Here is a 17,164-nt window from a genome sequence, read left to right on the forward strand (position 1 = left end):
GGCCTAATCTATAGTGCCACAAAGTATGACAAACTTTTTGACCATGAAAAGCAGCCAAGCTAGGTAAAATGGGAGGTGTCCTTATTGGAAGTGGATAAAGACCATTACTGCACTTTCCTTGATACAGAATTCTCCCCTTCAGATCCTGAATTTGGAACCACAAGGCATTATATAAAATCTAGCAGTGATTATCAAGGCAAAATCGATGAACTGACAGTAGATTAGTGGCAAGATTAGGAACATGCAAAACCTCAGGTAGATTAAAGACTTGATGACCAGAGACAAGAGAAGAGCTACCAACATTAGCAATACTTAGTCCAGTACCATTACCTATAGTGACATTGTCGGTGAAGGTGGAAGGAGCAATGTTGGAGAGAAGCCTAAGATCTGAGGTCATATGGTTTGTAGCACCACTGTCTGTTAACCATATGTTTAGATCCGAGAATTGACCGCTAGCAGTTGCAGTAAGTGCGGTGAGTGCTGGAGAAGGAGGCGTGCCTTGATATGAGAAATTGGTCCTTTGTGGGCAATTAGGGGCTGTGTGACCAAACTGGAGGCAGATTTGACATGTTTCATTAACTGGAGAGGATGAAGCAATTGAAACAGGTGGAGCCGTGGGTGAAGATGACAAAACACCAGGACTTGAGTTTGGAGTAACAAAATATTGAGAAGGACCTGAATTACCCCCATGATGCCATGGACCACCATTATTATTCCATGAACCAGCATTGTTGTTCCATGGACCAGGGCCTTGATTCCATTGACCATATGAACTCCCAGAATTACCACCTTGATTCCACTGATTGTTAGGACCATTCCAGTTGGGACCATTATTGCCACCAGCATTCCAAGAACCACCATTATTCCAAGAACCTCCTCGACCACCATTATTCCACGATCTGCCTCGAGACCAAGAGCCATGACCATGATAATTTGGGCGTCGATTCCAGTTAGTTTGCCAATTTGGATTACCACATCCACGATCAACAGATCCAGAGTGAAAATTATCACCATGAGCAACAGGTGGTGATGAAGAAACGGTGCCTTTCTGAGCAACCATAGCAGTCATAATCGGAGGATTAAAGGACTTAGAAGCAGCATCTAAATCACTCTCTTCTTCTAGCAGTAAATCACGCAGCTCTGGAAGAGTAACACGAACTGGTCTAGCACATATATGAGACTTAAAGTGATTGTATTCCACAGATAAACCTTTGAGGATAATCAAAATCATATATTGATCAGAAATAGAATGACCAGCAGTAGACAATTGTTGTCGAGCTGCACGAACCTTCTTCCAATATACATCCATAGAATCAGTTCCTTTTTGCATTCCATGCAAATTATTCTTAAGATGCATGATCTTGAGCTCAGAAATTGAAGAATAACGATCTCGCAGTGTAGTCCATGCCTCTGTAGCGGACTTACAATTCATCATTTCAGAAAAAGCATCATCTGAGAGACTTGCAGCAATTAAGTTCAAAATTGCAGTGTCCATTGCTTCCCATTCCAGATAAGCATCTGCATCAGGATCAGCAGGCACCATAACCGTGCCATCAAGAAAACTAGAAAGCCGATAAACTTTGAGAAATTTCTCAACCTGATAGCTCCATTGCATGTAATTAGTGTCATCCAATTTCAGAGTAATATAATTGGAAGCATTATGAAGCAAATCAATCGGTGTAACAGAGCTTTTCCTCATTTTCAACAAAGGCTAGGGTTTAATCACACAATCAAAAAATTCAGAAATTCAGATTGATTTCAGAGAGAAAAGAAGCAAGAGATTCGATCGCAAGGCCAATTCGAACAGTGACCACAAGATACGAAGAGGCAGAGAGAAAGTATGAAGTTACTAAGAGATTGAGAAGAAAGCAGAACCTCACAATTACTTGACAGAGAGAAACGAACACCAAAGAAGGGAGCAGTGGGAGAGAAATCGATCACGATATGCAGAGGCAATGCTCTGATACCACGAAAGCTTTCTTCATGGAAGCCATTGATGAGCTCAATCAAGCTTTGAGAGATAGAAGTATCGAGAGAGAGAGAGAGAGAGAGAGAGAGAGAGAGAGAGAGAAATATTGTGAAACTGTTTTTCTCATTAGATGAAAATTACAGAACTTACAGTTCAAGACTTATATATATTTTAGCTAACTAACTAGCGAATTAAGTTAACAGAAACTAACAGCCAGCTCATCCCTCACTAACAGACACGTGACAGAAGGTATTGAATCATGAGTTACAATTTGGTGGTTTGGGTTGTAGGCTAACATGTATTAGGGTATACCACGGGTATTTTTGGTAGCTAAATACGGTGTACTTAGTTAATTTTATATTTTGATTATAATATTAGGGTGTACTTAGATTATAGGATGTACTCAATTAATTTTAAGGTTTATTTAGCAGTACTCATAAATTTATTCATCTTGTTGACACGAGCTATTCCTTCTGATTAAGATTAAGATTTATTTCATAATTAAGTTTGTACAATTGACTTATTCTAGTGTAACTAATTTCTTTATTGTAAACACAACGTAACTCTATATTTACTTGGAGAATAAATATAAGAGAAAGGTTTTCCAATCGTATTTTCTTTTAACACATCTTCCATTATTTTCCTAGAATATTGCATGTGGAATGAATGTAGACCATTACCGTCTTATCCAGGATTTGACACCATTAGTTCACCTTATTACCTTTTGTGACAGTCAACATTACAGTTTGTTTCGAATTTTAATTTTTGACAAAATGATATTTAAATGATTCTCTAATCAGGAAGAGGTTCAAATTCGAGTGGAGGAGGCGGGCACACCTTCATAGCCAACTAGTTTACCTCATTCCCAATCGTGATGGATTATAATGGATGTACTAATGCTCTATAGAAATGGCATTTTCTGAAGTGAATACTTTGATAACTTGATTGAATTGAATACACAAATACATATTAAAATATTTTTTATTTAAAAAAGTTGTATTAGCAATGCATCTAGAGCTACATTGTGACCACATCCATGAATTCTGAATCATTTGCCATGGCCTCCAAGGTCTCAGCCAAAAGACAAGCTTCAATATCAATACTGCCTTCTTCAACCCCAGCAAACACTGTAATCTTCCCATGTGACTTATTTCCAGCACTGTTTCTCACCCCAACTGGCCTTCCCCAACCAAAATCATTGCCATACACATTGAACCTCGGTGAGCTGCTTGTGACTAAAGCATTAGCAGCCATGTTGCCTTCTGTAAGCAACTTGGGCTCTTGCACCCAACACTCCAAGAAGCTTCTCAGTTTCTCTTCTGTGTGCAAAGCGACCATCTTGCTCATTTCCCAAGCCACAAAACCAAGCCCACGTTCCAGAACCTCCCCTGCTTTCATGGTCACTGTCCTTGACTATAATTGCAAGAGAAAGAAAATTAAAATCAAGCAGCCAGACTGGCCGTGAACTCTGCGTCTTGTGCCAAAGCTTGTAGTGTCTGAGGCAAAAGGCAAGCTTCAAAATCAATACTTCCATCTTCAGCCCCAGGAAACACAGTCAATTTCCCATCAAATTTGTTCCCAACGCCACTTCGAACAGCCAGAGGCCGTCCCCAACCAAAGTCGTTGCCAAACACATTGAACCGCGGTGAGCTTCCTGTCAACAATGAGTTGCTTGCCAAGCCATCAAGCTTTGGCACTTTAGGATCTTTTATCCAACCCTCCAACAGTTTCCTTACATCTTGTTCTGTTTGTGAAGAAATCATCTTGTTCATTTCCCAAGCCACCCAGCCGAGTCCGCGCTCAAGCAACTCGCCTACTGTGGATGTTACTATGCCGAATAGAACAGCATTTCCAAGGTATTGGTCTGGCAATGGTGGCTGCAATCTCTGCCTCATGCCTACTGGCACTTTGTACTGGGTCTCTTGATCAGTTTCGAGACGCTGGTTGCGGGTCACGGACACCCAAAGATGAGCCAAGAGTTCTTGAAGTAATGAGATCCTGGTGGTGCCCATTTCGGCATTGGCTTTCGCTTTGAGCTGTGCAATTTTTTGCTTGGAAAAATGGAACACTCTTTGTTGAAGAAGGGGTGCTGAAAACCTAAGTTTCGGGATTTTGTTTTGAAAGTTTGGAAGGCGAACCGGGAGATCAATCATGCCGTTGAGAAATTGGCGGCCAAAAGCAGGGGGAGGTTGCGAAATTTTGCCACAATTAGTACTACCACGTCGAGAAATTTCAGACCAAGTGTTGAAGAAATGCCAGAATGATGACCCATCAACAACAGAGTGGTTCATTGTGCAACCTATGAAAATGCCATCAACCAACTCAGTTATTTGCACTGCAAGCAGGGGTTTGGATCCACTGCCTTCGTAGTTCAAAACCCCATTCATCAGAAAGAATGAGTGAACAATGTCATCAGGAACCAAAACAGAGTCAAGGATATCCGCCACAGTGACACCATCAGCAACTGCATGGACAAACTCAGCTCCGGCGCCATTGCAGTCTACGGAGAAAGAGGTAGTGTTGTCGTCCTCATTTTCGGTAATTGCAAGACGGCCAGCAAGGGGATAGAAGATGTCTAAGGTGAGGGAGAGGGAGTGTTTTAAGTGTTCAGTCAAGCTCAGGATGGGGTCTTGCTCATAGGTACTGGATTTTGGTTTGTGGAAGAGAAGGCCCTTTTGGATGTGATCTAATAGGAGGAGCTGTAGATCCCATGGAGTTAACTCAATCCTCTGAGTAAGTTCATTGTGGAATGTGGGTTGAACAGTGGTCGTGGAGATGAAGCGAATGCATCCCATCTAAGATTATTTCTCTAAATTTTAACTGGACAGGCTTAACTACTGATACTTGGCTTGGCTGCATGTAAACTTGTATATCTATATAGTAAGGAGCCAAGCCAGTGCCACATTATTAATTCATTATTTATTTGCAACTTGCAGCAAGGTGGATCATTATTCTATATAGTAAGTGTTGGTGAATAATGAGCACAAAATTAATACAAGTTTTATCCTTAAAATTATATTTGTTAATGGTGTTATTTTATTTTATTTGAATTCAGATTTACTCTAACTTCACCGTAAAGGAAGAGGAATATGTCAAAGAAACCAATTGCAGTATTAACTGGTCAAAAAAAGAGCACTAGTATGCGGCTGTTACCAAATCCCATTTTCTTACGACACTAATCCACTTTGGAACACGTCCGGTCATTTCGTTTTCAACTTTGGAACACATTGAATATGGTCAGTATGTCTGGCAGATTCTCATCCAGAAAATTAGGTTTTAACGCGTAAAGCGAATTCTTCGACGTAAGCAAAGTAGGTCTTAATTGTCATGCATCATTATATTAAATGATTTTTTTTTTCAAGGAAACAAAACAGACAACCTACAAATTAAAACACATACTTAAATGATTTTCAAAGAAGTTGGAATGAGGTGTGAGTGGTTCGGTACTCTCATTCCTTAAGAGAGGTCAGGGGTTCGATCCCTGCTCTCGTACGGAGTCACCACTTTGGCCAACACTTTACCCCTCACGGGCCGATCCGGTGTGAGTGGGGATTAGTCTGGGTTGTGGTTAAGGCTTAAAAGTGTCACCCATAGTTGGGGCCCATCCAGGACCACCTCATGGTTCAGACAAAAAAAAAAAGAAAAAGAAGTTGGAATGACTTTACACTCTTGATCTTGATGTTGAATTCACTCCATAGTTTTATACATGGATTTGTGATAATGTGAAGATAAAAAGTCTCACATTGGAAAGTTAAGAAACCTAGCAAGGGCTTATAAGGAATTGAGCTACTCCCCCCATTGCCAATTGGTTTTGGGGTGGAACCTCAACTTCCTTCATGGTATCAGAGCGGGTTGCCCACGTGTGAAAGCCCAACGGCCACACGTGCTCCACGTCACCCAAAATGTGTTGTCCACGTGTTAGGCTTGAAAATTCGCCACACACGTGCGGGGGCGTGTGAGAATATGAAGGTAAAAAGTCCCACATGAAAGTTAAGAAACCTATCAAGGGCTTATAAGAAGTTGAGCTACTCCCCTCATTGCCAATTGATTTTGGGGTGGAACCTCAACTTCCTTTAGGATCCAGGATTTCAAAATGACATTGGCTAAATTTACCTTATGTACAAACCTATTGAAAATTCAATAACACTTATATAAGTTACACCCTTTGAGTCTTCACAGCATTAAAATCACTAATTATTGATTCATTATCTATAAACCAACAAAAATTTCAATACAAAGTCACATACTTAAATAGTTAAATATCTAATTAAAATCCCCAATTGCCAATTCATACAAGCAAGCAAGAACACCAAAATAAATAAATAAAACTAATTGCTAAACTTTAATTGTAAACCCCTAATTGATACTTCATAAACCCTAAATAATCCCCAAAATTTCAAAAGAAAACAAGATGAAGAATGGAAGATTACCTTACAACGAAACAAACATGCATACAAGAATAATAGATAAGGTACGTATAAAATTGTATGATCACACAAATAATTCAAAGTTGACATTAGAATAATGATCCTTACTGCAAGTTGCAAATAAATAATTTATTAATAATGTGGCACAACACCTAAAGTCCACCAACCCCACCAACTCTTCTTTTTAGGGTAACATGGTAACATGATACTGTGCATATATAAATTTAAATCGCTCGACCAAAAGTTTCAATAATCGAGTCCTGCTTTGCTCAAGAGTAAAAAATGGGAAACGTTCGCTTCATCTCCACCACTACAGTTCAACCCACAACCCACAGAGATGAGTTTACTCGTAGAATTGAGTTAACTCCATGGGATCTGCAACTCCTCCTGGTAGATCAAGTCCAAAAGGGCCTTCTTTTCCACAAACCTTCTTCCACTTATGAGAATGAAGACCTAAAGAACGGTTTGGTCGAACACCTAAAGTCCTCTCTCTCCCTCACATTGGATATCTTTTATCCCCTTGCTGGCCGTCTTGCCATCACTGAACATGAAGACGACAACAGCTCCTCTTTCTCCGTCGACTGCAATGGCGCCGGAGCAGGGTTTGTCCATGCAGTTGCCGATGGTGTCACGGTGGCCGATATCCTCGACCCAGTTCCGGTCCCTGATGACATTGTCTACAGCCTCTTTACCATGAACGGGGTTTTGAACTACGAAAGCGTGTCGAATCCCTTGCTCGCAGTGCAAGTAACTGAGCTGGTTGATGGCATTTTCATAGGTTGCACAGTGAACCACTGTGTGATTGATGGGTCAATATTCTGGCGTTTCTTCAATACTTGGTCTGAAATCTCTCGAGATCACGGTTTTGGTAAGATTTCTCAACCTCCTCTCATTTTCGGCCGCGAGTTTCTTGATGGCATCATCGATCTCCCAGTTCGTATTCCCTTCTTCCACAATCAGATCCCTGACAAATTTCTACCACCGGAGCCCCTTCAACAAAGAATGTTCCATTTTCCAAAGGAAAAACTTGCACAACTCAAGGCCAAAGCCAATGCCGAGATGGGCACCACCAAAATCTCATCCCTTCAAGCACTCTTGGCTCATCTCTGGGTCTCCATAACCCGCAACAAACGTCTCAGCCCTGATCAGGAGACCAAGTACCTCTTAATTGTAGGCCTGAGGCAAAGATTTCAGCCATTACCTGAAGAATACTTTGGAAATGCGGTTCTATTCGGCACGGTGACGTCCACTGTAGGTGATTTGCTCAAGCAGGGACTAGGCTGGGCGGCTCTGGAGATGAACAAAATGATCGCTTCCAAGACAGAACAAGAAGTTCGAAAGTATTTGGAGGAATGGGTAAAGAGTCCCAAACTGAACAAAATGGGTACCTTGTCAGTCAACTCATTGGCCACTGGAAGCTCACCGCGGTTCAATGTGTTTGGCAATGACTTTGGCTGGGGAAGGCTGTTAGCAATAGTCAATTAATGAGGATTAGTTTGGCACCTACAATGGTTGGTAGCCTACAATGTTTAGTTAATTAATGTGTTAATTATGTAGTCAATTAATGTGTTAATTATGTAGTCAATTAATGTTTGGCACCTACTATGTTTGGCACCTACAATATTTGGGGGGCTTGACTAGGTTGGTTGCCTAACTAGTTTGGTTGCCTAATTAGTTTGGTTGCCTAACTTGGGGGGCTTGACTAATGTCTTAGGAACTTGTATATATATGTGTTGATTGTAAGGAATGAAACATAAGTGAAAAATCAGAAAATATTCTACAACTCTCATTCTCTCTACACTTTCCACTCTCTACTCTCAATATTCTCTATGTTTTAGCATGGTATCAGAGCCTAATGGCTAATCCTTAAGATCCTCTATCAAATTGAGAGTCGTTGGCATTTTTTCATGTTGCTGTAAATTCTCTTGTTTCCATTAAATTTCCTCTCTTTTATCTGTATGGGCAATAAGTCCCTTGGCCACGATGGCCTAATTTGTTTCATATGGGCAGTACGTTCCTTGATCACCATGATCTCTTTCCTCCGTGAGCCTCGTCATCGCTCACCGAGCCATTTCCTTTCCTCCGCGAGCCTCGTCACCGCTCGTTGAGCCTTTTCCTACTCGGCCTTGTCTCTGTCATGCCGAGCTACACTACTGCCGATGTTCCCTTTGCATAGCCACTCTGGTGTTTGCATCATCTCTCAAGCTCTAACGAGCTCTCTTATGTTTTTCTTTGACTTGTCTGCTGGTCTCTGTCTTCTTTGCTGCTCTCTTGAGCTGCCTTTCTCCTTCCTTTTTTTTAGCAACCTCTCTGTTTCTCTCTTTACTCTCTAACGAGCTCTCCTTTCAACTATATCTCTTTCCAACCCCTCTCATTGTTTAGCTCCCGTATAAGCTCTTCTCTGTGTTTGAGTTTCTCTCATTGAGATTTCTCTTCCCTGTTTGCTCTCTATGTGACAGTCTGGTTTTCCTTTCTTTTCTTTCTATTTTTCCTATGAGTTGACCTTCTGGCTTCCTTTTCCCTTTATTTTATTGGACTTGTTTTGCACTATATGCCTCTTCCGTTTCAACACCTCTTGCACTTGTCCACATCACCTACCCTATCTATACAATATTCATCCCTTTCTCTCTATGTGTGCATACACGTCATCCACCTTCATTCATTTTTAATCCTTCTTTCTTTTTGGGTTGCAGACTCTTTTCCATCTTTTCTTCCTTTTCTCCAGTTGTCGGATGCCCATCTCCATTCCACCTTTCCTTGCATTTGTTTCTGCCACGAGACTGCCATGTTTGAGTCTCTTTACTATTATTTCATTTTCTCTTCTTCCAAATCTCGACCCTCTACCAGTGTCAGATTTGAGGGGGAGATAGATGCAACTTTATTTGGGTGCTGCAACTTTATTGTCATTACCGGTGTTGCTTTCTCCAAATCTCGACTCTCATACGTCGTCGGATTTGAGGGGGAGTGACACTGCTGCTCATCTATTCCGCTACCTGCAATTCAGTTACCTATCTGCCATGACTGATTCTTCTACATCTGAGCTTCAGTCAGCTTCTGTTTCTCAAGTGCCACTGCTCTTATGGTTCTGACAACCCCTTCTCTTCAGGGAGAGAGGAGGAGTGAAGAGAAGTTGTGTCTGCAATAATGGAAGTATTTGTGACACTGCTAGTATTATTGCTGCTGCCTACTATATCCTTTGCTGGTGCCAGTGTCTTAGATTTCTCTCACTTGTGCCAGTACCACTGATCATATGGCTTCATCGACCCCTTCTCTTCAGGGGGAGATGGGGAGTGAAGAGAAGTTGCCTCTGCTGTTGCTACTGCCACAGTTGTCTACCCTGCCTTGTCTTGCTGGTGCCAGTGCCTTATATTGCTCTTGCTGGTACCAGTGTTGCTCTTGCTGCTGCCAGTGTTGTTGTCTCTTGTTGAGGACAGTGTTGTTGTTGCTTCTACCGTGTTCTTGCCTTTGCTGGTGTGTTTCCGTTGTGGTCACGCCCATTGACTTTGCCTTTGCTCGTGACTTTCTTTGCCTTGCCTTGCCCTATTTTTTAGGGTTTGGCTTTACCTTGCCACACTTTACCATGCTTTGCCTTACCTTGCCTTATCCTATTTTTTAGGGTTTGGTTGCCTTTGCCTTTGCCTTTGTCGTGCCTTACCCTATCTTTAGGGTTTATTTTCACCTTACCTTTGCCATGTTCACAGGGTTTCTGTGTCCTTTGCCGTGTTCACAGGGTTTCTGTGTCCTTGCCGTGTTCACAGGGTTTCTGTGTCCTTGCCGTGTTCACAGGGTTTCTGTGTCCTTTACCTTACCTTTGCCGTGTTCACAGGGTTTCTGTGTTCTTTGTTTTGCCTTTGCCTTGTTCGCATGGTTTATGTGATCTACCGACCAACCGGCTGCACTTGGATTTGGTGTTGCCACCGACAGACCGAAATGATTAACTTCGATGTGGCCTTTGCTCCACGTGTGGCCCACCATGTAGTGGTCCCACGTGAGGGGGCATGTTGAAGTGGATCGACATTCTATTAAGAAGAAGCTTGATGCGGAAATATTAATAACGACAGTCTCTCTTTTGGCAAGTTGGTCATTGATGATATCTATGCACCAACTTGAGGGGGAGTGTTAGCAATAGTCAATTAATGAGGATTAGTTTGGCACCTACAATGGTTGGTAGCCTACAATGTTTAGTTAATTAATGTGTTAATTATGTAGTCAATTAATGTGTTAATTATGTAGTCAATTAATGTTTGGCACCTACTATGTTTGGCACCTACAATATTTGGGGGGCTTGACTAGGTTGGTTGCCTAACTAGTTTGGTTGCCTAATTAGTTTGGTTGCCTAACTTGGGGGGCTTGACTAATGTCTTAGGAACTTGTATATATATGTGTTGATTGTAAGGAATGAAACATAAGTGAAAAATCAGAAAATATTCTACAACTCTCATTCTCTCTACACTTTCCACTCTCTACTCTCAATATTCTCTATGTTTTAGCAAAGGCCTCTGGCCATAAGAAGTGGTGCTGGGAACAAGTTTGACGGGAAGTTGACGGTGTTTCCTGGGGCTGAAGATGGAAGTATTGATTTTGAAGCTTGCCTTTCGTCTCAAACACTGCAAGCTTTGGCACAGGACGCTGAGTTTATGGACAGTGTGGCTTAGAGAGAAAATTAGGGACTCCAATAACCTATCAGTGAACTAATAATAAAGTTCCCATGTCTTTGACAGATTTGTTGTTTTCTAATTGTGCTCATGTTTTATCTTGCCATTCCATTCAAATCCCCGGTAGTTTAGATTAGTTCTCTTATTTTATTAACTCGTTTTTGTTAAAAAGTAATTATAATTAATAATAGCTAGTGTTTCCAACAGGTAAGTGGAAAAGAGTCATGTTTGAATTCCATTAACACTTCGGTAATCTGTTGATGAAAATTCCAATGACACTTCGATAGCCTGTGGGTGAGAAAACCATCACTTCCCTTAACTTAGACAAAAAAGAAAAAGCTAGTGCCCCACATGAATAAATTGACGAACCATTTGAAACAAAAAGAGCATTCGTTGAATTCCAACTGTAAAGAAACTCTCTATGTCAGTGGGGTTTAGCGCAGTATAAGACTTACATACTAATCGTCTCATATTCAAATCCCCATATCTGCTTGATAGTGTGTGTATGAGGAGCCTTATCTTTCCTTTATAGTTTAAATTATTACTTTTATTAAAATAAAAAAATAAAATAAACTCTTTATCTATGCACATGGAAGACTTGACTCAGATTTTCATGTTATTGTAAGGGTCATGTTAGGGAGATCAATTTGGAATACCAACTTGTGTACCAACTCTCTAATAAAAGTGGAGTTCACCAATACAATGGGTCTCATGCTCTATTAAAGAGTTTGTACACAAGTTTGTATCCCAAATTGATCTCCCTAGTATTTTCCTTATTCTAATCTATCTTTATTTGTGCTTCTTTATTAATGATCAGTCCTTGTGCAGGAGATACGACATCCTAACCGCATTCCAATGTGATTACATTACACGATTTAATAATTGATGCCATCACTTCACCGACCTTCGCTTACGACGAAACTACATGCATACAAGAATAATTGATAAGGTACATATAAAATTGTATGATCACACAAATAATTCAAAGTTGACATTAGAATAATGATCCTTACTGCAAGTTGCAAATAAATAATGAATTAATAATGTGGCACTGGCTTGGCTCCTTACTATATAGATATACAAGTTTACACGCAGCCAAGCCAAGTATCAATAGTTAAGCCTGTCCAGTTAAAATTTAGAGAAATAACCTTAGATGGGATACATTCGCTTCATCTCCACGACCACTGTTCAACCCACATTCCACAAGGAACTTACTCAGAGGATTGAGTTAACTCCATGGGATCTACAGCTCCTCCTATTAGATCACATCCAAAAGGGCCTTCTCTTCCACAAACCAAAATCCAGTACCTATGAGCAAGACCCCATCCCGAGCTTGACTGAACACCTAAAACACTCCCTCTCCCTCACCTTAGACATCTTCTATCCCCTTGCTGGCCGTCTTGCAATTACCGAAAGTGAGGATGACAACACTACCTCTTTCTCCGTCGACTGCAATGGCGCCGGAGCTGAGTTTGTCCATGCAGTTGCTGATGGTGTCACGGTGGCGGATATCCTTGACTCTGTTTTGGTTCCTGATGACATTGTTTACTCATTCTTTCTGATGAATGGGGTTTTGAACTACGAAGGCAGTGGATCCAAACCCCTGCTTGCAGTGCAAATAACTGAGTTGGTTGATGGCATTTTCATAGGTTGCACAATGAACCACTCTGTTGTTGATGGGTCATCATTCTGGCATTTCTTCAACACTTGGTCTGAAATCTCTCGACGTGGTAGTACTAATTGTGGCAAAATTTCGCAACCTCCTCCTGCTTTTGGCCGCGAATTTCTCAACGGCATGATTGATCTCCCGGTTCGCCTTCCAAACTTTCAAAACAAAATCCCGAAACTTAGGTTTTCAGCACCCCTTCTTCAACAAAGAGTGTTCCATTTTTCCAAGCAAAACATTGCACAGCTCAAAGCGAAAGCCAATGCCGAAATGGGCACCACCAGGATCTCATCCCTTCAAGCACTCTTGGCTCATCTTTGGGTGTCCGTGACCCGCAACCAGCGTCTCGAAACTGATCAAGAGACAAAGTACAAAGTTGTAGTAGGCATGAGGCAGAGATTGCAGCCACCATTGCCATACCAATACCTTGGAAATGCTGTTCTATGCGGCATAGTAACATCCACAGTAGGCGAGTTGCTTGATCGCGGACTAGGCTGGGCGGCTTGGGAAATGAACAAGGCGATTTCTTCAAAAACAGAACAAGATGTAAGGAAACAGTTGGAGGGTTGGATAAAAGATCCTAAAGTGCCAAAGCTTGATGGCTTGGCAAGCAACTCATTGTTGACAGGAAGCTCACCGCGGTTCAATGTGTTTGGCAACGACTTTGGTTGGGGAAGGCCTCTGGCCGTTCGAAGTGGCGTTGGGAACAAATTTGATGGGAAGTTGACTGTGTTTCCTGGGGCTGAAGATGGGAGTATTGATTTTGAAGCTTGCCTTTTGCCTCAGACACTACAAGCTTTGGCACAAGACGCAGAGTTCACGGCCAGTCTGGCTGCTTGATTTTTTTTATTTTTTTTATTTTCTTTCTCTTGCAATTATAGTAGTCAAGGTTCAGTGGTCACTGCCACTCCAATAATTCTGTGTTGGTGTGTAATCCTTCAGCCGAAGTTTTTGAAGCTACAGGAATTACATTTACCTTTCTTTTTAAGTTGTTTTATTTCTCAGCTTTATTGTACACCCTTGGATTACAGTCCAAGTGTTTTCTTATCTAGCCTAGGATATAATCTGTCAGATTGTGACAAGTGTAATCATCTCATAGGGTGATAGGATCAAAGGCTAGGATTTAGTTTCTGTGTAAAGCAGATTAGAGAAGCTTCTTACTTCTCTCTTCTCATACGAATATACATGAATAGTAATGAAAAAAACAGATTTCTTCAGGTTTTACAGAGCAACGTTCTCTCTCTTATTTTCATCTGATTTCTGAGTTTTCTTCTCTTCCCCCAAACATCCAAAACATTGAAAACTATGAATTCTTAACATTCTGGAATGTTTTTTTTTTCTTTTGCCATTAAGATATCAAAGTTCGATTTCTCCAAAAAAAACAAAAAACTTCGATTGTTATCATCCGAACTCGCTAGAGATGAAAGTGAGGTTTACTAGAGGACTAAAACGTTTATTTTCAGTTAAATACAAGGTTATTTTTTATTTAGGACCTTTTGCCCTTGGCTTTAGGCCAAGTAGTGAGGGTGAAATGATAATGGAATCAGGATTAAACCAAAAGCAGAAGCAAGTAGTGACGGTTCAAATATGAGATTATTAGTTTGCAAATCAATGCCCATTTTTATTGGTGGAAGAGTACTGGTACTACTAGGGGCAGCCCTGAGTGTGTGCAAGTGGTGCCATCGCACAGGGCCCCTGATTTTTGAGGGCCCCCAATTTTTTTTATGTGTATAATATATGTATATATTAATAAATGTTATATATATACTGAGCGAGCAAATTTTTGACACAAAGACATTTCTAGTTGTGTTGGTTTGCAGGGCCTCAACTTTCCATTCAGGGTTCGACTTAAAAACCTGCTTGTGTAGATAATAGTTTTAGTTCTTTTTTGGTTTTTTTTTTTTTGTAACAACAATTAATAATCCTAATAATTAACAAGGCAAACACGTTATTTTCTGTAAGTAATAATCATCACCAATATCTCTCCTTAGCTCTCTTTTTTAATCCTTTGACAATTTTTTTTTTCAATTTCAAGGATTTCAACACAAAAAATCGACCAAAAAAATTGATAAATGTCACTCAAAAGCAAATAGTCAGATTTAAATCTGAATTCAAATTCAAGTATGTCTCTAAATTTCAATTTATATATACTAAATGACTTACTTCATTATCATGTTGATTGGTTATATAATGAAAGATGATTTAATTTGTAATTTGCATGCTAATTGATGATGATTTTTACTTTAAGAAAAAAAAAAACATTTATTGTATGGCATTACGTAATGGTTTAAGTTTGTGTTAGCTTATGTGAGGCCCCAGTTTAAGGTTAGCACAAGGCCCTCAAAATCTAAAGACCCCTGAGTGCACCCGAGTTCAATTCACGTAAAAGACAATCCTGAGGCAACCCAATATAATACCCCCCCATTTCCCTCCCTATCAAATGACAAAAATAAAATAAAAAAGATCTAATTGCAAAAAGTAGAATAAAAATTATAGTTGAAAATTTATTACGTACAGGACCAATAAAATTTCTTTAAAGATAGAGTCATATGCAAATGTGACCTAGCTAGCAGCAAACCACCATAATGACAATTAGGGTCAAATTAAAATTTTGGTTTGTTTTTTGGAAACTTATTGTTTTCGTTGAAAGATAAAAACTGATTTGCTGTCTGTCAATCACATAATGTTGCAACCACTGTTTAAAGCAACTTGTCCAATGTCAACACCAACATTCAATATCCCAGGTACTTTCACAACCACATACTGAAATAATAAATACCCGATACAAGGAATTAGTCAGTAATTATGTAGGCAAAGGTCATGCTCCCTATTCTTTAGTTAAAATTTAGCTAAAAACACACAAAAGTTATTTTAGGAACTCTATAAAATTTGAACTCCAATCATACTCCCTAAGTTAGGAAGTCATAAATACTATAGTTATTTTTTAATTCAATACGATTGGTTATCATCTCTATAAAAAAAAAATAGTTTGTATTAATTAAAAGTTTAAACTATTCATAAAACGAAACATCATTAAATTATAAGGAGTCACTAGGAGTTCTTTCTCTCTTCTCATATTTAGGAGTTCCTAGAGGTCTCTCTATTTTAGGAGGTGAATATGGAGCATGGTTGGAGTTGTATTTTTCCAATTCCTCCTTAAAATTTGTCTAAAGAGGTGGTTTAGGGACCCTATTGTGGATGCTTTAAGTGCGAGTAATTATAGTGTACGTAGTATGAGAGTATGTCACATGGTATAACTCGTTTGTTAGAATATATAAGTGGATATTTATTGATATTACATCATAAAAGTGGGAAATATTAACCATATCGCCCATCCATATTATAACACGTGGACGAGTTACAGCAGACTTGCTACTCAGTAAAGCGTACATACATGTGGGTTTTTGGCAAGTCATTAGACACAAACAAGTTTAAACACTTAAATCAATCTCAACCACATGATTTCATTGAAATAGATCCAACGACCAAGCACCTCATTCCTCAAATGATGACATTGAATCTCTCAACTGCATGCATGGCACTATATATATATATATATTCTTCAGCAAGAATATTCTAATTGCCCCAATAATATCTATATTCCTATGTGCAGACACTACTTGTCACGTGCGTACGTCCCCATCATTGACATGACGCTAGCTCTTCAATTACTCATGTAGATTTTTTTTTTCAAGTGCCCATAGAGATAAGACTTCCATATATAGGGCTCACCTCAATTAAAAATGAGGTTAGTAAAGTGGTACACGATTGTTTTTATATATGCTCAGATATTTAATTTTGCAAAAATAATGCGTCCAACTAACTCAACCAAAAAAGTTGCATCCAATTAATGATGTTCTTGGAATATTGATACAAAATAAATTAGGTGTTAAAAAGATATTTAATTTTGCAAAAATAATGCATCCAACTAACTCAACCAAAAAAGTCGCATCCAATTAATGATGTTCTTGGAATATTGATACAAAATAAATTAGGTGTTAAAAAATATTTAATATCTGAATATGACCGACTACGACAAAGACTCATCGTCACAATCATGGTGATTATTCAAAATGTGTAACATCCCTGATCCAATTTAATCGATTTAATCAAGTTTAATTCTTTTGTGAAATTTCAATTTTGCCCTTGGGAGTAGGGGTACTTTGGTCACTTTAAGAAAAAAAAATATTTATTGTATGACATTACGTAATGGTGTAAGTTTATGTTAGCTTATATGAGGCCCCAATTTAAGGTTCGCACAAGGCCCTCAAAATCTCAAGACCGGCCCTGGGTACTACTAACTCATGTATGTTACATTAAACCATTTTTAATCGTTTCTTCATTTGGTAAAGGTGCTTTTATTATATTATTTTGGTAATTGAGGTATTTTATTATTATAAATAATAAAATAATTTTTTATTGTTTCTTCGTATTTTTATTAGAGTGC

The 17,164-nt window shown here is 39.5% G+C and overlaps 3 protein-coding genes across 3 annotated transcripts; 2 read left to right on the forward strand and 1 right to left on the reverse strand.

The window, feature by feature from the left end:
• Positions 1-2,875: 2,875 nt before the first annotated feature.
• Positions 2,876-4,940, reverse strand: LOC110765699 (putative acetyltransferase At3g50280). Its single transcript, XM_021968908.2, has 2 exons — positions 3,799-4,940; positions 2,876-3,382 (listed from the first exon to the last, which is right to left on the reverse strand). Exons 1-2 carry the CDS (start codon positions 4,762-4,764, stop codon positions 2,987-2,989), a joined length of 1,362 nt encoding a protein of 453 aa, XP_021824600.2. The 5' UTR covers positions 4,765-4,940; the 3' UTR covers positions 2,876-2,986.
• A 1,681-nt stretch (positions 4,941-6,621) lies between these two features.
• On the forward strand, positions 6,622-11,162 carry LOC110765898 (putative acetyltransferase At3g50280). Its single transcript, XM_088244847.1, has 2 exons — positions 6,622-7,859; positions 10,892-11,162. The coding sequence occupies exons 1-2, from the start codon at positions 6,679-6,681 to the stop codon at positions 11,049-11,051; spliced, it is 1,341 nt and encodes a 446-aa protein (XP_088100973.1). The 5' UTR covers positions 6,622-6,678; the 3' UTR covers positions 11,052-11,162.
• A 916-nt stretch (positions 11,163-12,078) lies between these two features.
• Positions 12,079-13,705, forward strand: LOC110765886 (putative acetyltransferase At3g50280). The gene has a single exon (XM_021969135.2). It carries the CDS (start codon positions 12,205-12,207, stop codon positions 13,555-13,557), a length of 1,353 nt encoding a protein of 450 aa, XP_021824827.1. The 5' UTR covers positions 12,079-12,204; the 3' UTR covers positions 13,558-13,705.
• Positions 13,706-17,164: the final 3,459 nt, after the last annotated feature.

The sequence above is a fragment of the Prunus avium genome, chromosome 7, assembly GCF_965620075.1.
Source record: "Prunus avium chromosome 7, drPruAviu1.hap1.1, whole genome shotgun sequence".
Lineage (NCBI taxonomy): Eukaryota > Viridiplantae > Streptophyta > Magnoliopsida > Rosales > Rosaceae > Prunus > Prunus avium.